At 40.6% G+C, this 23,524-nt stretch overlaps 1 protein-coding gene across 1 annotated transcript in view; it reads left to right on the forward strand.

Annotated features, from left to right (window-relative positions):
* The window catches only part of fosp1a.L (Frog oviduct specific protein-1A L homeolog), a gene marked incomplete in the record, with an annotated part of 41,549 nt that overhangs the window by 15,342 nt on the left and 2,683 nt on the right, over positions 1 to 23,524 (forward strand). The window contains 24 exon segments of the mRNA NM_001085828.1: positions 1,301 to 1,317; positions 1,436 to 1,484; positions 1,732 to 1,751; positions 2,846 to 2,897; positions 3,631 to 3,647; positions 6,736 to 6,781; positions 7,197 to 7,213; positions 7,526 to 7,559; positions 7,779 to 7,798; positions 7,882 to 7,912; positions 8,692 to 8,708; positions 9,754 to 9,799; positions 10,216 to 10,232; positions 10,548 to 10,581; positions 10,801 to 10,814; positions 10,910 to 10,937; positions 11,807 to 11,823; positions 15,180 to 15,222; positions 16,253 to 16,269; positions 16,861 to 16,930; positions 16,932 to 17,026; positions 18,570 to 18,628; positions 19,663 to 19,687; positions 22,184 to 22,237. Of these exon segments, the coding sequence (NP_001079297.1) occupies positions 1,301 to 1,317; positions 1,436 to 1,484; positions 1,732 to 1,751; positions 2,846 to 2,897; positions 3,631 to 3,647; positions 6,736 to 6,781; positions 7,197 to 7,213; positions 7,526 to 7,559; positions 7,779 to 7,798; positions 7,882 to 7,912; positions 8,692 to 8,708; positions 9,754 to 9,799; positions 10,216 to 10,232; positions 10,548 to 10,581; positions 10,801 to 10,814; positions 10,910 to 10,937; positions 11,807 to 11,823; positions 15,180 to 15,222; positions 16,253 to 16,269; positions 16,861 to 16,930; positions 16,932 to 17,026; positions 18,570 to 18,602 (734 nt within the window).

The following is a 23,524-nucleotide window of genomic DNA, read 5'->3' on the forward strand; positions in this document are numbered from 1 at the left end:
TGTTGCTGCAGTGCTGGTGGTGGTGTAACAAGACTAGGGTTGTCACCTAACCAGGTTTGAACCAGACAGTTGAGTTGTCCAGTTTCAAACTACCTGTCCAGGTTTCAATGGTTTGGACAGGTTTCTACCCTGCCCTCAATGAAGTAGAATCCAACCAATCGCTGCCTGCCATGTCTTATTCCTGTCTCATGACATCACCACCCACCCCTAAAGGTCATCATCTCGCCTTCTGATGTCATCATCTTCGTCCCCAACATCACTCGACCCCAGAGAACAAGGTGGAAACCTTAAACATGTCTGTAATGTGGATCTGAGAAAGGCCTTTGGGCAGAAAACCCTAGAGGCAAATTCAAGAGTTCTAAGGGGCACAAAAGAACACCCCTGGCCTGGAAAGAGGGGCAGTTTAAATCATTACCTTGCGTATGGCCCCATTTGGTCTTGATGTGTCTCTTCCATAAATCCTAGCCTTGTCATTGGGGTAGACTGCATTTTATTGCATTGTCCTTGGCTCAAATTTGTGTTCCTCTACGTAAAATGGCATATACATATATATATATATATATATATATATATATATATATATATATATATATATATGTATATATGTATATATATATATATATATATATATATATATATACACACACACCTCCTAGTGGTTAGGATTTAGGCAAAAGGGGTGGGTCTTACCAGGAAGAGGGAGGGGCATCAGGTGGATAAGGGATGTGACTGGGCATGACCAAGGTGAATCAGAGGCATGTTTAATATTGGGCAACTTATTTATGTTTATGTGTTGGGAGGTATTTATCATGTATATTGTAACATAGACCTGCTTTCATAGTTAAGTGCAAGGATTGCCATAAACAGGTAGAGCAAGAGGGGAAGCAGTGTCCCCTGCCAAAAGGGCCCCCGCTGATGTCTTCTCTGTCTACCCCAACAGGTTATACTTACCCTTTAATCGTTGTAAAGTCCCTTTGCTGGATACTGTCAGTTTGCTCTCCATTCGGTTACTTTAAATGACAGTTTAAATGACAGTGGGGCAGTCACAGAACCATGCAGCAGCAGCAGCAGGCGGCTATTAGCAACCCGGGACAGTATTTCGAGGGAAGCAGTAAAGGATTTTATCTTATTCTTCCAGTGACGGATTCACTTTGAGCCCATTATCAGCTCCCTCAGTCTCACACTATAGGGCAGCCGGTTACATAAAGGAAATAATTGCACTGCTTTAAGATTGTGACCCCTGCAGCAGTGACTATATCACCCATGTTATCGCTCTCTCTCTTTTCTTGTGTTTTAACAGGAGACAAGAAAAACAAGGTAGGGGCAAAAAGCACAAATTCCGACCTCCATAAAAATAACCTTAAACGACTCACACCCCTGTAGCCCCCACGAAGTTACTTTCTCTCCAATCAATTCTTCATTTCTTCCCCAGCAGGAATCTGACGAGGAAACTAAGGAGAAAAAGGACAAGAAACCAGTGGCAGGTGTGTTCCATTCTATTCCAGCCAACAACAATATACAGACGGAGGGAACTATGTCTGTAGATTTAGTTCTTATGTCCCTCAATAAAGTCATCAATAAACCCCATAAAAAGTCAGTTTTTTTTAAATTATTATTTGGATGATTATTTCTGATGTAGAATTTGTGTTACCTCTCTGTGCTCTTTTCTTCAGATGCAAAGTCAAGGAATATTTTTATATCTCACTTTTATATTTCCTGCTTTTGTTACAGCCTTTGCAGCAGATAAAACGGTAGGTCTCAGAGTTACAATTCTATCTCATACGCTGTTACCTATATTGGCTTTATCAATGGATGGGAAAGTCCCATAAAGTGGTTGGGGTACCACAAAAGTGGGCAGAGTTGGACAGGGGCATGACCTAAATAGCAGGGCATTGTAGGAGGGTATGTCTGTTTTCCCTACCTCACTTACGGTTGATCAAGTCTATGAACATCATAAATAATTACAGGCTGCAAGGACAGGAAAGGACAGGAAAGGACAGGAAAGGACAGGTAAGGACAGGTAAGGACAGGTAAGGACAGGTAAGGACAGGAAAGGACAGGTAAGGACAGGAAAGGACAGGTAAGGACAGGTAAGGACAGGTAAAGACAGGAAAGGACAGGTAAAGACAGGAAAGGACAGGTAAGGACAGGTAAGGACAGGAAAGGACAGGTAAGGACAGGAAAGGACAGGTAAGGACAGGTAAGGACAGGTAAGGACTGTGCCCACCAACAATGATCCCTGCTCCTCAGGTGCAGAGCACAGAACTGGGGAAGAAGGGGACCCTGAATGAGCACTAAGGGGTGCTGAGCTGCTCGCTTTTCATGGTTGGGTTGGGGGCTGCCTTGAACAGGACTGGCATCAAATTCTGCATTGGCCTTAGCCCTATCAAACTTTGTTCCTTGAGATTTCAAATGTTTGAAATCTGGACCGGTTTCTACCCTGCCCTCAATGAAGTAGAATTCACTGCCTGAAATGTCTTAGCCCTGCCTCCTGACATCACCACCCACCCCTAAAGGTCATCATCCGGCTCCCTGATGTCATCATCTTCGTCCCCAACATCACTCAACCCCAAGGAACAAGGTGGGGACCCTAAACACGACTGTAATGTGGACCTGACCGAGACCTTTGGACAGAAAACCCTAGAGGCAAGTTCAAGAGTACTAAGGGGCACAAAAGAACACCCCTGCCCTGGAAAGAGGGGCATACAAACAGCCAAGGTTCTGCATATGGTTGGGGCAGCTTGACTTCACTTAGCCAGTGAATATCCAACTGTAACTAATACAATTGGGCAAAACCCCTAATCCAACCGGGATTTGACAAACATTCTTCTCCCTCCACTTGTAGAAATCTGAAGAAGACGACAATAGCAAAGAGATAATCGTCGTCAACCCCCCAGGTACGTTTTATATATGATATGTTCTCACCTTGTCCTGGTGAACTTCATTAACTTTATTGCAGTAGGTGCACATGTACTTGCAATTATCAGCAGGGATTAAAGGAGTGGTTCACCTTTAAGTTAACTTTAAGTGTTATAGAATAGCCAATTCTAAGGAGATTTTACATTGGTCTTCATTATTTTATATTTCATTTTATAGTTTTTGAATTACTTGCCGTCTTCTCCTGGCCCTTTCCAGCTTTCAAGTGGGGGTCACTGACCCCATCTAAAAAAAAATCAAATGCTCTGCAAGGCTACACATTTATTGTCATTGCTACTTTCTGTTACTCATCTTTCTATTCAGACCCTCTCCTGTTCATATGCCAGTCTCTTATTCAAATCAATGCATGGTTACTAGGGTAAATTGGGCCCTAGCAACCAGATTGCTGAAATTGAAAACTGAAAAGCTGCTGAATAAAAAGCTAAATAACTTAAAACCACAAATATTAATGCAAATTGTCTCAGAATATCACTCTCTACATCAAGCTAAATGTTAATTTAAGGGTGAACAAACCCTTTAACAATGTGTTAGAGCCTGGTGGTGGTGCTGCTGCTGAACTCTAACACCTGATACAGCACAATGGTGTCCAGCTGCTCAATTGCACTGTTTTTTAATAAATGCCCCACTGTAATAAATGACTTTTCCTGATCCCATAGCGATCCCTCACCCTAATATTTATTGTTTCTGTTACAGCTAAGAAAAAGCCTGTGGTAGGTCTTACTCTTACCTTTTGTATTGTTTGACTCCAAATGTACATTTATTGCATGTACCCATAGACACATGTCCCCCAAACACACGTGTGTGTGACGTATGAATGTATGTATGAAGTCAGAGTCCCATGTTGCAGGCTTCACTTCTCTTGCACCCAATACAAGGCTAGGCATTCTGGGTAATGTGGGTGTCATTTTAACTGTAACCCCAACCAACCTTGTGCATTGCAGCTATTCCTCTTCATTTATATGGCTCCAATTTGTACATGATAGTTTTATGGGATCTCTCTGTTCAGACTATGAGCAAACTTAGGGGACTGTTCCTGCTGAATTGTGCTTAGTACAGGGAATACCTATGCTGTCATAGTTTTATGGGATCTCTCTGTACAGACTATGAGCAAACTTAGGGGACTGTTCCTGCTGAATTGTGCTTAGTACAGAGGAATACCTATGCTGCCATAGTTTTATGGGATCTCTCTGTACAGACTATGAGCAAACTTAGGGGGCTGTTCCTGCTGAATTGTGCTTAGTACAGGGAATACCTATGCTGCCATAGTTTTATGGGATCTCTCTGTACAGACTATGAGCAAACTTAGTGGCTGTTCCTGCTGAATTGTGCTTAGTACATGGGAATACCTATGCTGCCATAGTTTTATGGGATCTCTCTGTACAGACTATGAGCAAACTTAGGGGGCTGTTCCTGCTGAATTGTGCTTAGTACAGGGAATACCTATGCTGCCATAGTTTTATGGGATGTCTCTGTACAGACTATGAGCAAACTTAGGGGCTGTTCCTGCTGAATTGTGCTTAGTACAGGGAATGCCTATGCTGCCATAGTTTTATGGGATCTCTCTGTACAGACTATGAGCAAACTTAGGGGGCTGTTCCTGCTGAATTGTGCTTAGTCCAGGGGAATAAGTTTATTAGCTCCTGATAAGCAAATGATAAAACAATGGGAGCAAAAATATACAGATGCATCTCTACTTATCAACCATGATCATATAAATATTGATTGACTTGAAAAACATGTCAAGTTTATAACAAACACTTGAGACTTCACAGGTGAATTTCCTTTTCATTAGCATCTCATCTCCCCTTTGAGAAACAATTAGCTCGTATTTCGCATCGGTAGAAACTGGATAGTGAAAACCATGGAAGGTGTTTATCCTCCCCGATAACAGAACCTGCTGGCAGGAATAATGGGCTGTATAATTCATGCAGCGGAGAGACCTTTATCAGAGCTATAAATAGCAGAGGAGTTATTATTCATTCGTCTTTACGGGAATTATATTTATTAATGTGAGATTATGCATTAGTGACAAGTATGTAAAGCTGGTATGTAATGTTTCTGCTACCCTTATAATTGCTGTGTATTTATAGCTCACTCCTGGTGAATAATCTCGCATTTTATTCGATATTTCCCATGAGTCTTCAGCGTAGTGGGGGCCTGCTTGTCACCATGAAAAATCTGGGATCAAAATGTTGCCACGCCCTAAAAACCTAAATTGTTCCCGCCCCTGCTCTTCGTTGGCCTCACCCATTTTAAGCAGGCCACGCCCTCTTCGTTAGCTTTCAACTTTAAGGATTGAGTGATATGCTGGCTGTGGGATTACCAGTTTGGTAGGGATCAAGTTCATGTTCATTCATTCCCTAAATGCATAAACCTCATAAAACATCAATGTTCCTCTCAGTGTAGGCGATTAAAGGAGAACTTAACCAAGAATTAGTCTAGAAATGCTAGAACTTATTTTTAGGGGTCTGTAACCAGCCCCAAACCCCCACAGGCCTTTACAGGGAAGATCTGTGTCCCTGAAGATGCCCCAGTAGCTCCCCATCTTCCTTTCTGCTGATTCACTGCACATGCTCTGTGCTGCTGTCACTTACTGAGCTTAGGGACCCACTCACAATATACAGTACACATAGAATAGAAATGTCACAATATAAGGCTGATTAGCAATTAATACAGATAATTACTACATGGCAGCACAGAAACCAGTGCAATTAGCATCAGAATTTAATAATCAGCAAACCTGTAGCATCAGCTTATATTACGGACCAACCTCATTTTCTGCTGGATAATTAGTGACGAGCCCTAAGCTTAGCTTCTCAACAGCCAATCAGAGCCCACTGAGCATGTGAGTATCACAGACACTTTCCAAGATGGTGACCCCCTGTGACAAGTTTGAAGTCCTGGATCATTGCTGCTATTGACAAGCTCAAACTTTAGCCTCGTGCAATAAGTTCACTATAGAAAATATGGCATTTTTAGCCACATTCATCTTTAGGTTTTGGTTCTCCTTTAATTGTGTCTATACCTAGCCCTGGCCCTTTTATTCTACAGTTTCCCAGTTTTCCCTTGTCTCCCAATAGGAATCTTTTAGGGGTATTTCTTATTTCTAATGTGGTTAGTACAGGTATGGGATCCATTATCCAGAATAACGGAAAGGCCATCTCCCATAGACTCCGTTTTATCCAAATAATCCAAGTCTTTAAAAATGATTTCCTTTTTCTGTGTAATAATAAAACAGTAGCTTGTACTTGATCCCAACTAAGATATAATTAATCCTTATTGGAAGCAAAACCAGCTTATTGGGTTTATTTAATGTTTACGGGACCTGTTATCCAGAATGCTCGGCACCTGGGGCTTTCCAGATAATGTAATTTGGTTCTTCATGCCTTAAGTCTACTAGAAAATTATTTAAACATTAAAGTTAGTAATTTGAAGATCCAAATTCTGGAAAGATCCGTTATCCGGAAAACCCCAGGTCCTGAGCATTCTGGATAACAGGTCCCATATGTGTAATAATAAAACAGTAGCTTGTACTTGATCCCAACTAAGATATAATTAATTCTAATTGGAAGCAAAACCAGCCTATTGGGTTTATTTAATATTTACATGATTTTCTGGTAGACTTAAGGTATGAAGATCTCTTATCTGGAAAACCCCAGGTCCCGAGCATTCTGGATAACAGGTCCTATACCTGTACCATGATACTGGCAAAGCTTTTGTGCATATGAGTGTTTCGCTTTTCTTCTCTCTACTGTAGATTATTTAACCAAACAAGTATTTTCCTTCCAAATCTTTTAGGAAACTGAAGAAGAAACCGAGAGTGAGATCATTGAAGTGCCAGCTGGTAAATAACCTGTATATACTATAAAATTAAATTTATTGTGGCATTATTCAAGCGTATTATTCTAGCAAATTAAGCAGTTACAGTTTCCAAAAGTCTCAACTCATACCCCAGTTGGTAGCTTCTCAGGCCTGCTAACTAACCTCAATTAGGCAGGAGTCCAAGGAGGTCTAATAAATGAAGGCAACCAATCAGTAGGCAAGGGCATCAATAGCTGTTGCTAGACATAGATGTATGAGGTTTAAGAGCAGATGGAGGCTACAGGTTGGGCAGCCATGTTATCAGGGTTTCCTCTTATTAATTATCGCCTTTTAATACAGGGAACATTACCCAATATAAATCCTAAAGTCGATTTTTTTTATTGCCCTTTTATGGATCTTACTTATTCTACTTATTCTATTTATTGCTTTTGTTACAGCACCTGTCAAGGCCAAGGTAGGTTGTTCTTTCAATGATATTACGTGGTGTAGAGATGGAGGTTTCTCCAGGCTTCCAATTTGTCAACAGGTGCAACTGCCCGAAATTAGGAACAGGAGATAGGAGGAAGGCAATGGCGCCAAGTGCAACTATACAGAAGAGACGGGAACGAACGTTGACGCAAGTTGAATCCCAAATTGGATTTCAGTGACCAACTGCAGTTGAGGTTTATGTCTATAGGAATATGTTGTGCCATAGATTTGCCTCCATGAAGTGCTGGTGCCAACCTTATTTACAGTCTTCTCATATTTATTCTTTCTTTCAATGCAGGGGAGCGACGAGAAAGAAAAGAAAAAATATGCAGGTGCATTTTGTTTTACCTTGAAATTAAAAAATGTCATCCTATTATACCGGCCAAATCTGAGCTTAGAAAATGATAAAGAAAAATATTACCACTGCATATACAGCATATATATATATTTATGTAGTCAGTATTTAGTGGGCAGTACTACTGGCAGTCACCCTGTATTGATGGCCATTCCTCGTCTCACTATTATGTTTCTGTTTGTTTTTGTTACAATAGCTCAAGTGGCCAAGGTAAGTTCAAATGAAATTCATGAAATAACTATCCCTAATGTGCAAGTTGTTTGTATATTGCTATACAACCTATTTTTTTCTTTCCCTTGTAGAAAAGTGAGGAAAGTGTGGAAAGCGAGGGTAAGATTTGTCAGTTCTTTATTATTTGACCCGCAGAACAGTTTGGGATCTAAACTCAGTTGTTGCAATTCAGGTGTAGGATGGAGCTTCATACGTAGGGGCCAATTCATTAACTTCAAGTGAAGGAATAGAAGAAAGAAAACTTAGAATTTCAAAGTGTTTTTTTGGCTACCTCGACCATCGAATGGGCTACTTCGACCTTCGACTACGACTTCGACTTCGAATCGAAGGATTCGAACTAAAAATCATTTGACTATTCGACCATTCGATAGTCGAAGTACTGTCTCTTTAAGAAAAAACTTTGACCCCCTAGTTCGCCACCTAAAAGCTACCGAACTCAATGTTCGATTCAAAGGATTTAATCGTTCGACCGAACGATTATTCCTTCGATTGTTCCATCGCAGTTTTTGCGCAAAATCCTTCGATATTCGAAGCCGAAGGATTTTCATTCCCAGTCGAATATCGAGGATTAATTAACCCTCGATATTTGACCCTTGATGAATTTGCCCCGTAATGTCATTGATACAGAACCACAAAAGTATGTCTATTACTGAACACTTAACAGGTTCATTGATCATATATGGGAACCTTCTTATTCACATTAGATTTAATTGTGCCCAGGGTTGGGTTTCAACTCCTCATTCCCAACAAACCAATTCCCTCTTCCTTTTGTGTTATTTAAGCCCTGAAATGACTATATTAAGTACTAGATACAAGTACTGGAAACAATAATCATCCCATATAATATCTCACTATTCTATGTATATCTTTTGTTACAGAACACGTCCAAAGCAAGGTAGGTCATACTCTCAGAGCTACTGCCGACAAATAAGGTTTTCCTTAGCCTTATGAGTGCTGTAAAGTTTATTTAACAAGCTGTCCAGGCTCACGTTTCTCAGTTGGTGGTGATGGGCAAGTAGGGAAGGGATAAAGCCTTGACTTCTGCACATTCCAGTGAGCCATAAGAACAGAAAATGATTGTCCTACCCTCTTCCATCCTGCTATGCATTGGAGTAGGGGTAAAGTAGTAAGATACTTCAGGACTGATCCTGTAGACCCTTCTGCTGATTGTGTAGACAGGTTAGCTAAATATACTATATACTGCCAACTCCATCTTCTTAACTAGGACTTTGAGTGTCCTTGTGGGTGAGTCATCAAGCAAACCAACAAAACCTGTTCTGTACAGGGTGTGGGGCACATTTACTTTGACTTCAAGGTCTAGGTCAGGGGTTCCCAACATTTTTTTACCCATGAGCCACAATCAAGTATAAAATAATGTTGGAGAGCAACACAAGCATGCAAAAAGTTTCCGGGGCTTCCAAATAAGGGCTGTGATTGGGTATTGGTAACCCCTATGTGGACTTGCAGCCAACAGGAGGCTCTGTTCGGTAGTATACATGTTTTTTATGCAACTAAAGCTTGCCTTTAAGCCAGGAATTCAAAAAGAAGCACCTGCTTGAAGGCCACTGGGAGCAACATCCAAGGTGTTGAAGAGCAACACGTTGCTCACGAGCTATAATCCAAGTCTTTAAAAATGATTTCCTTTTTCTGTGTAATAATAAAACTGTCGCTTGTACTTGATCCCAACTAAGATATAATTAATACTTATTGAAAGCAAAGCCAGCTTATTGGGTTTATTTAATGTTTACATGATTTTCTAGTAGACTTAAGGTATGAAGATCTCTTATCTGGAAAACCCCAGGTCCCGAGCATTCTGGATAACTGGTTTTATACCTGTACCATGATTCTGGCAAAGCTTTTGTGCATAGGAGTGTTTCACTTTTCTTCTCTCTACTGTAGATTATTTAACCAAACAAGTATTTTCCTTCCAAATCTTTTAGGAAACTGAAGAAGAAACCGAGAGTGAGAGCATAGAAGTGCCAGCTGGTAAACAACCTGTATATACTATAAAATTAAATTTATTGTGGCATTATTCAAGCGTATTATTCTAGCAAATTAAGCAGTTACAGTTTCCAAAAGTCTTAACTCATACCCCAGTTGGTAGCTTCTCAGGCCTGCTAACTAACCTCAATTAGGCATGAGTCCATGGAGGTCTAATAAATGAAGGCAACCAATCAGTAGGCAAGGGCATCAATAGCTGTTGCTAGACATAGATGTATGAGGTTTAAGAGCAGATGGAGGCTACAGGTTGGGCAGCCATGTTATCAGGGTTTCCTCTTATTAATTATCGCCTTTTAATACAGGGAACATTACCCAATATAAATCCTAAAGTCGATTTTTTTTATTGCCCTTTGTATGGATCTTACTTATTCTACTTATTCTATTTATTGCTTTTGTTACAGCACCTGGCAAGGCCAAGGTAGGTTGTTCTTTCAATGATATTACGTGGTGTAGAGATGGAGGTTTCTCCAGGCTTCCAATTTGTCAACAGGTGCAACTGCCCGAAATTAGGAACAGGAGATAGGAGGAAGGCAATGGCGCCAAGTGCAACTATACAGAAGAGACAGGAACGAACGCTGACGCAAGTTGAATCCCAAATTGGATTTTGTCAGTGACCAACTGCAGTTGAGGTTTATGTCTACAGGAATATGTTGTGCCATAGATTTGCCTCCATGAAGTGCTGGTGCCAACCTTATTTACAGTCTTCTCATATTTATTCTTTCTTTCAATGCAGGGGAGCGACGAGAAAGAAAAGAAAAAATATGCAGGTGCATTTTGTTTTACCTTGAAATTAAAAAATGTCATCCTATTATACCGGCCAAATCTGAGCTTAGAAAATGATAAAGGAAAATATTACCACTGCATATACAGCATATATATATATTTATGTAGTCAGTATTTAGTGGGCAGTACTACTGGCAGTCACCCTGTATTGATGGCCATTCCTCGTCTCACTATTATGTTTCTGTTTGTTTTTGTTACAATAGCTCAAGTGGCCAAGGTAAGTTCAAATGAAATTCATGAAATAACTATCCCTAATGTGCAAGTTGTTTGTATATTGCTATACAACCTAATTTTTTTTTCTTTCCCTTGTAGAAAAGTGAGGAAAGTGTGGAAAGCGAGGGTAAGATTTCTCAGTTCTTTATATTTGACCCGCAGAACAGTTTCGGATCTAAACTCAGTTGTTGCAATTCAGGTGTAGGATGGAGCTTCATACGTAGGGGCCAATTCATTAACTTCGAGTGAAGGAATAGAAGAAAAAAAACTTCGAATTTCAAAGTGTTTTTTTGGCTACTTCGACCATCGAATGGGCTACTTCGACCTTCGACTACGACTTCAAATCGAAGGATTCGAACTAAAAATCGTTCGACTATTCGACCATTCGATAGTCGAAGTACTGTCTCTTTAAGAAAAAACTTCGACACCCTAGTTCGCCACCTAAGAGCTATCGAACCCAATGTTAGCCTATGGGGAAGGTCCCCATAGGCCTGCCTAACTTTTTTTGGTCGAAGGATAATCCTTCGATCTTTGAATTAAAATCCTTCGAATCATTCGATTCGAAGGATTTAATCGTTCGATCGAACGATTATTCCTTCAATCGTTCGATCGCAGTTTTTGCGCAATATCCTTCGACTTCGATATTCGAAGTTGAAGGATTTTCATTCCCAGTCGAATATCGAGGGTTAATTAACCCTCGATATTCGACCCTTGATGAATTTGCCCCGTAATGTCATTGATACAGAACCACAAAAGTATGTCTATTACTGAACACTTAACAGGTTCATTGATCATATATGGGAACCTTCTTATTCACATTAGATTTAATTGTGCCCAAGGTTGGGTTTCAACTCCTCATTCCCAACGAACCAATTCCCTCTTCCCTTTGTGTTATTTAAGCCCTGAAATGACTATATTAAGCACTAGATACAAGTACTGGAAACAATAATCATCCCATATAATATCTCACTATTCTATCTATATCTTTTGTTACAGAACACGTCCAAAGCAAGGTAGGTCACACTCTCAGAGCTACTGCCAACAAATAAGGTTTTCCTTAGCCTTATCAGTGCTGTAAAGTTTATTTAACAAGCTGTCCAGGCTCACGTTTCTCAGTCGGTGGTGATGGGCAAGTAGGGAAGTGATAAAGCCTTGACTTCTGCACATTCCAGTGAGCCATAAGAGCAGAAAATGATTGTCCTACCCTCTTCCATCCTGCTATGCATTGGAGTAGGGGTAAAGTAGTAAGATACTTCAGGACTGATCCTGGACCTTGAAGTCAAAGTAAATGTGCCCCACACCCTGTTGGTTTGCTTGATGACCCACCCACAAGGACACTCAAAGTCCTAGTTAAGAAGTGGGAGTTGGCAAGGACTTTGAGTGTCCTTGTGGGTGGGTCATCAAGCAAACCAACGAAACCTGTTCTGTACAGGGTGTGGGGCACATTTACTCTGACTTCAAGGTCTAGGCCAGGGGTTCCCAAAATGTTTTTACCCATGAGCCACACTCAAGTATAAAATAATATTGGAGAGCAACACAAGCATGCAAAAAGTTTCCGACTTCCAAATAAGGGCTGTGATTGGGTATTGGTAGCCCCTATGTGGACTTTCAGCCAATAGGAGGCTCTGTTTGGTGGTATACATGTTTTTTATGCAACTAAAGCTTGCCTTTAAGCCAGGAATTCAAAAAGAAGCACCTGCTTGAAGGCCACTGGGAGCAACATCCAAGGTGTTGAAGAGCAACATGTTGCTCATGAGCTACTGGTTGGGGATCACTGGTCTAGGCACTACCAAGTAGAAGATTTTAGGCTTGGTCTCATCAGGAGGGGATATAGGTTGGATTAAATAAGAGCTATGGACCTATTTGTGTATGTAGTACACCCATCCAGGGGCAAAGGTATTTCTATCCCCACCAGCACCACTTGAGCAATCTTCTCTTTGGCACATTATCTACAACCTAATTCTAAAACAAAAGGACTCTCTGTACAAGAGTTATAAATAGGAACTGAGCCTGCCGCTGGAACAAGACGATCTGATTTTCATATTTGCTGTGCATGATCTAGCAGCCTTTTACTGTAATTAAATCTCTTTGATTCTCATTCGTAAAAATGAGATTATCGAAACATAATTCATAGAAATTGGCAGTTTGGTAAAACAGAGCATGTCTCGGCACTCCAGCGGATTATACTGCCACTATTGTTTATGAACGAGGGCATCAGCTTCCCTAAGTGTTACCTGCTCCCCTTAGTAGCCACAAGTACAAATATCCATGAGCCACAAATCTTTTTTGTGTGTTTTGTAGGGCATGCAAACCCAGCACAGGAGTGTGCAACTAAGCTTAGAATCAAACTATGGACTTTGTGTCTGCCAGTGGTTTAGAACAGATACATCTCTCACTACTTTTGGCTGAAAGAATCTCTTAAAACCCTATAATAACAGTTTGATAGTAAGAAAAGTATTACTGGAGTTATTACTATGAAGGTAGTACTGGTTCAGCTGCATGGCTTAACTTGTATAAGCCATTGTCTTAAGTTGAGTGGTTGTGATCACCTGCTATAACCCTTCTATTGAGTTATAATGCCCTAAGACAGTAGTTGTTAGACTTTTTGGTTCAAGCTTTTGTTCTGTGCACCATTTGCTCATTACAGGGTTATAAATATAGATAAATAAATGCTAATCTGATACCTTCTAGTCTGGTTTTCTAGTGTTAGAAGTGCAAACCTCATACTTATTGATCTTCTAGGTGGGCTTTCAGGGTTATCAAGAAGAGCAAGTCTTAAAGGTCTTAGGGTTATCTAGACAATTCAATTGCATAATAATTGTCTAGAGTTTCAGGGTTATTAAGAGCAAATGTTTTATTCATTGACCTTCCAGCTGGGGTTTTAAGGTGATCAAGAAGAGCAAGTCTCATTCTAATTGATGTTCTAGGTGGGTTTTAGGGTTATCTAGAACAGCCAATTGCATAATAATCGACTAGGTTTTCAGGGTTATTAAGAGCAATTGTTTTAATCATTGACCTTCCAACCAACTAATGATCTTCTAGGTGGGTTTTAGGGAAGAGCGAATTGCATACTAATCGAATAGGTTTTCACGGTTATTAAGGGCAAATATTTTATTCATTGACCTTCCAGCTGGGGTTTTAAGGTTATCAAGAAGATCAAATATCATACTAATTGATGTTCTAGGTGGGTTTTAGGGTTATCTAGAACAGCCAATTGCATAATAATTGACTAGGTTTTCAGGGTTATTAAGAGCAAATGTTTTAATCATTGACCTTCCAGCTGGGGTTTTAAGGTTATTAAGAAGATCAAATCTCTTACTAATTGATCTTTTAGGTGGGTTTTAGGGTTATCTATAAGTGTAAATTGCATACTAATTGACTAGAATTTCAGGGTTATTAAGAGCAAACGTTTTATTAATTGACCTTCCAGCTGGGGTTTTAAGGTGATCAAGAAGAGCAAGTCTCATTCTAATTGATGTTCTAGGTGGGTTTTAGGGTTATCTAGAACAGCCAATTGCATAATAATTGACTAGGTTTTCAGGGTTATTAAGAGCAAATGTTTTAATCATTGACCTTCCAACCAACTAATTGATCTTCTAGGTGGGTTTTAGGGAAGAGCAAATTGCATACTAATTGAATAGGTTTTCACAGTTATTAAGGGCAAATATTTTAATCATTGACCTTCCAGCTGGGGTTTTAAGGTTATCAAGAAGATCAAATATCCTACTAATTGATGTTCTAGGTGGGTTTTAGGGTTATCTAGAAGGGTAAATTGTATTCTAATTGACTTTTTAGGTAGGTTTTCTTTTCAGGGTTATTAAGAAGAGAAAATATTTTAATCATTGACCTTTCAGATAGGGTTTTAAGGTTATCAAGAAGAGCAAAACTCTTAAAAAAACTCAAAAGATCTTCTGGTTGGGCTTTCAAGGTTAGTTAGAAGAACTAATCTCATACTAATTCATCCCCTAGCCAGGATTTTAGGCGAATCTAGAGGAATATAATATCACACTAAGTGACCTAGCTGGGCTTTGAAGAGTAAGAAGAAGATCAAACCTTGAACTATCTGGGTTTGAAAGAAGTTTTTTCTATCCACTGAGTGTGTATGTACCATGCACCCCAAAAAGCACCTTGAAAAGAGAAAGCTGGGAAAGAGTATGTACACTTTACCGGATAGAGTAGCTGTAGATCTTGAGATTACTGTAGCCTTGGATAGTATGGGTCTAAGAAGCCCGTTGGGTAATAAAAATATAACTGATATCACTATAGCCTTGCTGTGCTAGCACTCCCTTGTGTATTGGGCCTGTCTCTCTCTATCTGTACTCTTCAAATATTTGTGCACAATGTACATTTATTTTTCTTTCCTTTACAGGAATCTAAAGAGAAGAGCAAGGAACGTCCTGGAAAGAATTCAGGTGCATTTTATTTCACATTATAATCAAACTCTTTTTTTTTTTCACTTCTCTGTCTGGATTTGTTTTTACAGCATATTTGTCAAAAATGTGCATCTTTAATCAAAATGCAGTCTCTCTCTCTTTATCTCTCTCAAAGCCTGGTTGGAATATTTGGGGAATGTAGCCCCATTTTGGGGAATGTGTGAGTCACATAAAATCCCCAACCCAGACGAACATATTACCTACCATGAAAACTCATAAGGCTTATGGGGAGGCTTGTGCAAAAACATGTCTAATAGAAGTCCACCCCCTTCCCCAGCCAGTATTGGACTGGACCATTTCGACAACAGAGGATAACGCGGTGGGACCCCAGTTCTTCAGTCTTCCCAATGGTGGGATAAGTTTGTGGCTCAACATTGTATGCAGTGGGGTCTTATATTCTTCTCCTAGAGCTAAATAAGACACAATAGGCTATAGACTCCTACTTAGGACCCCTTAAGTTCATTTCCTAGGGGCCCTGCTGGGGGAAGGGGGGAACTGTCACAGCCGCATAAGAATAAGGTTGTATTTAGTGGAGGCCTGGGGAAAATTCCAACTTATGGCCCTTTGCTTATTGTCTCTAGGTGAGGCAGTAATGTGGCCGTTGTAGATGGGGACCCAAATAACTATCATTCCTACAATACCGTTTTTAAAGTCCATTTCATTTGGAGTGTCACCCCTCCCCCAGAGTGAATTCCGTTTACCCTGGCGCTGAACTTAACCACCAAAAAAACTCCCAAGGGGTTCCCCTTACTGCTCTCTGTTGTCTCCATCCCTGCCAATAACTCCACCTTCCCACCTACCCCCAGTTATGGCCATGGGTTCCCCAGTGAATCAGGCTTTCCTTGTCCTTTAACCCATCTTCTACCTTAAGTTTATAGAAAGGAATTTATATATAAATGTATACAGTATGCATTCCAGGAAATTAATGCAAATTTAGTGCCAGAAAAATCCATTTATTGTTCCCAGTAATACAGTATCTCATTGCTCTATGGTTTCATTTTTGTTACAGAAAAAGGAAAGAGCAAGGTAGGTTGTGTTTTTTTTCTTTTGGCATTTCCTGTTCTTTTGTGTCTAAAAACTGTATTTTTCCTTTACTGGCTTTAGCATTTTGCTTTGTATTACATGGGCGCCTTGTGGATCTGCAATGACATAAAACCCTAGTGGGAACTTAAATGGAATAAATAAATGCTGCACTATCTTTATCCTGGGGTACTTTATATAAGCCGACATATCCAGCAGGTGGCGCTGTCACTTTAAATTCATTTTCTAAGCCTTCTAAAAACTCATGGGATCTTGAAAACTAGAAAAACAAACGGAATGTCAATTACAAAAGTGCTTAGAAGAACAATATTTGCAATTTTACATTAACTGTCGGAGATAACGATTATGTAGGTTATTCAAGGCTTTCCGACTGCCATGGGACATCCCAAAAGTATAGTCGTCTGTTGGGGATTTAGTGGAATCCCATACAAACAGGGATGACTACGAGGCTTCCATAAGTGAGGCTAAAAAAATGGCATGGATACCCCTAGAGAAAAAGGGCATCACATTTGGGATAACAATGTAAATGTTAATGCAGTTACAATTAATCCAATTGATTATTTTTCATAAAAAAAGGAAGTAGAGAGTAAACCTGGAGTAGCTGATACAAGTGAGACGGAATCTGCAGGAGAGAGTAAGGAGAGCAGCAAATCAGGAGAACACAGAGAACACGAGATACATCCATTTAAATTGGCCGATAGATCTGAGGAGACGGAAGAAAAGAAAGAATCCAAGGAGAAAAGTAAGACTAACGAAAATGAAGAGCTAAGTAAGTTCTTTCAACTCGGGTCTCAGAATAGGTCACATGATCTGAGTTGATGCCATGTACTCACCAGTGAGCTGCTAGGGACTCATGGGATTGTGCAGAACACTAGAGAGCATCAGGTATTCTAAGTACCTCAAATGAGGAGCTCTAGAGTGACACAGATGCCCACGTTAAAGGGATCCTGTCATCGGAAAACATGTTTTTTTCAAAACGCATCAGTTAATAGTGCTACTCCAGCAGAATTCTGCTCTGAAATCCATTTCTCAAAAGAGCAAACAGATTTTTTTATATTCAATTTTGAAATCTGACATGGGGCTAGACATTTTGTCAATTTCCCAGCTGCTCCTGGTCATGTGACTTGTGCCTGCACTTTAGGAGAGAAATGCTTTCTGGCAGGCTGCTGTTTTTCCTTCTCAATGTAACTGAATGTGTCTCAGTGAGACATGGGTTTTTACTATTGAGTGTTGTTCTTAGATCTACCAGACAGCTGTTATCTTGTGTTAGGGAGCGGTTATCTGGTTACCTTCCCATTGTTCTGTTGTTTGGCTGCTGGGGGGAGGGAGGGGCTGATATCACTCCAACTTGCAGTACAGCAGTAAAGAGTGATTGAAGTTTATCATGTGAAGTCACATGACTTGGGGCAGCTGGGAAATTGACACTATGTCTAGCCCCATGTCAGATTTCAAAATTGAATATTAAAAAATCTGTTTGCTCTTTTGAGAAATGGATTCAGTGCAGAATTCTGCTGGAGCAGCACTATTAACTGATTCATTTTGAAAAAAAATTTTTTTACCCATGACAGTATCCTTTTAAATTACAGGGTGCTCTAGAATGACAGAGACCCCCAGGTTAAATTACAGGGAGCTCTAGAGTGACAGAGACCCCCAGGTTAAATTACAGGGAGCTCTAGAATGACAGAGACCCCCAGGTTAAATTACAGGGAGCTTTAGAGTGACAGAGACCCCCAGGTCAAATTACAGGGAGCTCTAGAGTGACAGAGATCCCCAGGTTAAATTACAGGGAGCTCTAGAGTGACACGGACCCCCAGGTTAAATTACAGGGAGCTCTAGAGTGACAGAGACCCCCAGGTCAAATTACAGGGAGCTCTAGAGTGACAGAGACCCCCAGGTTAAAGGGAGCTCTAGAGTGACAGAGACCCCCAGGTTAAATTACTGGGAGTACTAGAGTGACACAGACCACCAGGTGAATTCATATACAATTTCAATAAATATTGGTAAAACAAGTCAACCTCTAGACATTTTGGGGGCCTGAAAAATTGGTAAAACAGGTCAACCTCTAGACATTTTTGGGGGCTGAAAAATGATTTGCTGTGGGGCCCAGTAATATCTAGTTGTGCCACTGCTGGGGGCACTAAAGTGATAAAGACCCCAAGTCTCTCAGCACAATTATGTATATCATTTGCAGTTTGGATACATTTTTGTCATGTTTCCCCAGTGTATGATTATAAATTGTATAAATGTAGATCTAAAACACTTGTTTTGTATCCTCCCTATAACAGGAGTGCCTTTTGCAGCAGCAGCAGCAGCAGTAGCAGCACCAGCACCAGTCGCCGCCAAGGTAATTATATTTAAAAACCAGGAATAAAGGTGTGATACATGATAGTAGCCTCATCAGGACCTCTAGATTCCCCACCACCACATCAGAACACCCACTGGGGTTTATTCAACTGTTTTGAGAAGGTGTGCTCCACAATTTCCTTTTATTTTTCATTTTGATCGGTTTAATGACCTCCTTGATTGGTCTCCTTAATCCCATCACCCATGTCCACTATGTGATGGGATCTCCAAAATGTCAATCTGGAGGATTGGATGTGCCCCTTCTGGGGAGAACTCCACAAGCGTTTGTCAACGGATCGACGCCCGCCGACAAAACGCACGTGACGAATCAGATGGAGTCGCACGCGTGAAGATATAATTGGACTGGATGAAAAGTCCGACTGTCGGATGAAGACGCTGCTTTCTGAGTTCACATCCGACAGTTGTGTCACGTCGGATGTAATGTGGTTTTTACCTGCAACGTTTCATTCAGTCCAATTAGAATCTTGACGGCTGCGTCACCATCTGACTTGTCACTCACGTGCATTTTGTCGGCGGGCGTTGATCCGATGGAGCTCTACCCTCAGACGCAAACCCTTATCAGTGATCATCAGTTACAGCAGGCAACTGCTCTAGAACATTAAGGTCCAAGTGCATTTGCAGTGGCTGGAGAGGATATGAATATGTCAGAATTAAAACATCTGACCATCAGTTTTGTTACTTACCGTTGTCTGTGCTTCTTTAGACTCCCACTGTTTTGGCTAAATACCATGTCCTTAAGCTGAGGTCTTCAGTCTTTTAAGGTTCATCCCCCCCTTTTATTATCCAGGACACTCATTAGTTCATAGCAAGAGATATATAACAATATGGTTATTCTTCTCTAGATCCAGGATCATCAAAACAGTAATTAAGCACTGACACTCACATTTTATCCAGACTGACTATCCGATGTTACCCTCCTCCAACTGCTTTTGGACCCCCTAATCAGGGCACCCCTAGAGTTTAGAGACCACCACCCCAAGAAGACACTAATTACATTTTATTTATTTTTTCCAGGATGAAAAGGACTGCAGCTTGGAAGGTTTGTTAATAAGGGAATGCTTGTTAACTAGCTCTAGTTTTTGCCCCAAGATGACCTATTTTGGGAGAAAGTTGCAAGTTTCTCACTTGGCACAATCCTCATTCCCTCTTCTTGGTCATGGGTAAAAGAACACTTCAGCAACAGGGAGAACATTGACTCAGAGTTCCATACCTATTTAAAGGAGAACTAAAGCTTAAGAAACAAGGTAGACATATTATAGGCCCATGGACCAGCTCAAGGTGACCACAGCCGTGAATGAAGATCTGCAAAGATCTCTAAAGATACCCTAGTAGGTCAGCTTCAATGCCACAATAGATTTCTGATAAACGTAGCAGCCCAGACCCCACTGAGCATGTGCAGTGCCACCGACACGCAAAAGATGGACAAGATCCAAGATGGGGAGATCTTTGAAGGCCTTGGTCATCACTGATATAGGGCTGCTGAACCTCTGGGCTGGTACAGTAAGTTCAGCATATCAAATGCAGCATTCATTTTAAGGCTTTAGTTCTCCTTCAAAGAGAAAATAATGGGAGGAATATATACTACAGTAAATGCCCCAGAGTGGGATTGTAAAGAAGTCTTTCAGCCTTCGTGAAATACATTTATAGGATCTGTCCTTCTAGCATTTGGCTTATTGAAGAAACAATTCTGTGCTTGGGATTTAACAGCTGCTATTTCTCTGCATGAAAATATGTTAAATTCTCTTCCGTTCACAATTTGGAAACCATACAAATCCCTCACAGACACACACGTCCCTCTAATCCTTTCAATTAGACTCATCTTGTACCTGAGTGACCATCGCATTAATGAGCTTGAAGGCTCCGTGCGTCTCTCTCCACTGAAGGACCAGTACCCCGTTGCACTTCTCTTGAGCAAAACTGCCGCTGATGAGAAAGACTTATCCCCGCTTTATAAATATTTATTGAAATCCACTTCTAGATGAAATTATTTCGTTTATGAAGCTTTATGGCTTTCTTCTGGTTCCACCAGTCTATTCTTTTTTTAAAGGACAAGTAGAAGAATTCAGGAATGGTTTAGTTTTAATAAGAGGTGTTTGTCTCTTCTATGGGACAGGTGGTTATTGCTTCTGAAATCAGGGTGTAATGTCCCTTTGGGATCTCAAAATTCCCAGGAATCCCTTACAATTAGAGGGAGATCTCATTTAGGTGATTATATTGGGCACCAGCAGTTAAAAATGTTCAGGAAGTTTAAACTGGCATCTCTAGCTCTACTCATAGTAGGAAAGCCCTAATTACTTCCACTAATACTACCCATCCTCTAGATAGGTTCCTACTCTAGGCTTTATAGTAATGGGGACCCTCTTTATGCTTCCCTTCATTATATACTCTCTAGAGCAGGGGTCCCCAGCCTTTTTTACCCATGAGCCACATTCAAATGTAAAGAAAGTTGGAGAGCAACACAAGCATGAAAAAACAAGTACCTTTTGTGAGGCCACTGGGAGCAACATCCAAGGGGTCGGAGAGCAACATGTTGCTCACGTGCCACTGGTTGGGGATCACTGATCTAGGGGATATCACATGGTCCTTTCTGTCGAAGAAGGACATCATATTGGTGGTACCGCTTAGAAATCCATCCTGTAGCAAGATTTCTACTTAATTCAGTGGCATTTTAGTTGATGAGCTCAAGGTTGTCCAATGGGATTGGCTCAACTCACTCTAAAACTTGTGGTGTCAGCTCTATAAGGCAGAAGATATTAAAAGAAAAAAAAGAAACATCCCTGTAGATAGGTTCCTACTCTAGGTGTTTCTAGTAATGGGGACCCTTCTTATGCTTCCCTTCATTATATACTCTCTAGAGCAGGGGTCCCCAACCTTTTTTACCCATGAGCCACATTTAAATGTAAAGAAAGTTGGAGAGCAACACAAGCATGAAAAAATAAGTACCTTTTTTGAGGCCACTGGGAGCAACATCCAAAGGGGTCGGAGAGCAACATGTTGCTCACGAGCCACTGGTTGGGGATCACTGCTCTAGAGGATATCACATGGTCCTTTCTGTCTAAGAAGGGCATCATATTTGTGGTACCGCTTAAAAATCCATCCTGTAGTAAGATTTCTACTCAATTCAGTGGCATTTTGGTTGATGATCTCAAGGCTGTCCAATGGGATTGACTCAACTTGCTCTAAGCCTTGTGGTGGCAGCTCTATAAGGCAGAAGAAATTATTAGAAAAAAAAGAAAAGTTGGCCCTGAATTGAGCATGGACCTATTAGAATGAAATTTTGGAATAACAATATGGCTGCAGAACTCACTGATATCCAACTCATTCCCTGCTTTTTGGCTTAACTGCTCCTACTGTTGAGGAAGAGGAGGCCTTCAGTGGGACTCTTCTGCTCTCTGTGTAATGGAATAGCAAGAGTCAGGAAGAGAGTACAGAAGAAGGTGTGATAGGACTCATTCAAAGTGGAGGAACATTTGAGAGATTTAATCATGAATAAGGAATTACTCTGATATAATTGTGTTTTTTTTTCTCTTTTTAGACCTCAAAAAACTAAAAAAGGTCGGCAATGTAGAAATCTTTGCAAGAGTAATCGGTAAGAGACACATTTTATGTACTAGTAGACACTGGCTAATTATTCTTCTATTGTATCATTATCATGGTAAAAAAAACAGCGAAAGGTTCTGGGGGTCTAGAACATAGAGGGTTCAGCAAGGTTCCTGAATGATGTTGGGGATGCATTATAGAACACCCTAGAGCTTAGAGAAAATATGGGCAATAGAATAATAGGCAAAAAGTTTGCTCCACATCCAGTAGTGATCACCCTTTTCTGGTGAACAATAATCCAAAATTTTGGGCAGGAGTTGGGTATGTTAAATGATTCTTAAGAAAACCCCATCATTCTTCAGGAAAGACATTTTGGGGTTACTGACCTGTAATCTCCCATGGAGACATAGTTTTACACAGTAGCACAGTATATCTGCAAAAACCTTTGAGTTCCTTTACCCTTATCCCTCCTTCCTCTATGACCCACAGTAGAATGTATCTGTCCTCTCTCTCTCTCTTTCTGTCCTTGACTCTCTTTCCTTTTGACTTCTTCTCTTGGCTTTCTGCAGCTCTGCAAAAACTCAGTAACCAAACTGAAGTCACTGGAGCAGTTTCCTCCACTAGATTTCCGATAAAGGGGAGTGTCATATTGATCCTAAGCTGCTTCTCTGTTATCAGATTAATATGAAGCGAGGAGAGAATCATCACTTTCGGTAACTACTTACCATCCTTGTACCAGCTATAATATATCCCTGCTGAGCACTGGCCAGTGACATAGTGATACTGAGCATTCAGTCCATGATGAGCATGTAGCTTCCACCAGTAATATCTTCCAAGAACCAATGTTGGTATTTTCAACCTATAGGTAGACATTGGCATCAGTCATAGATACAGTAAATATTGACCCCAAATCTGGTCTTCAAGATGAACGTTCAGATATCACTAGGAGAGAAAATAGCCATTCTCCCCTTAACTAGTCTTCAAGCTGAACATTTAGCTTTATCTGGGAGAGCCAATAGACATTCTCCTTAATACTCACCATAACTAGCCTTGATGCTTAACTTTTAGATGTATCTAGAATAGCCAATAACCATTCTCATCAATACTCACCATAACTGGCCTACAAGTTGGGCTTTCAGATGTATCTAGTAGAACCAATAGCTATTCCCCTCAATAATCACAATAGCTGGCCTTCAAGCTGGATTTTCAGAAGTATCTAGGATAACCTAGGTATTGCTGGGATTCGAGCCAGGGTCCTTTGGGTTTCTGGCTCGGTACCATAACCATTTGGCCAGGTGAGCAGCCTGTAGGGTTACTCGCTATGTGTTGCCTGGCC

The sequence above is a fragment of the Xenopus laevis genome, chromosome 4L (assembly GCF_017654675.1).
Source record: "Xenopus laevis strain J_2021 chromosome 4L, Xenopus_laevis_v10.1, whole genome shotgun sequence".
Lineage (NCBI taxonomy): Eukaryota > Metazoa > Chordata > Amphibia > Anura > Pipidae > Xenopus > Xenopus laevis.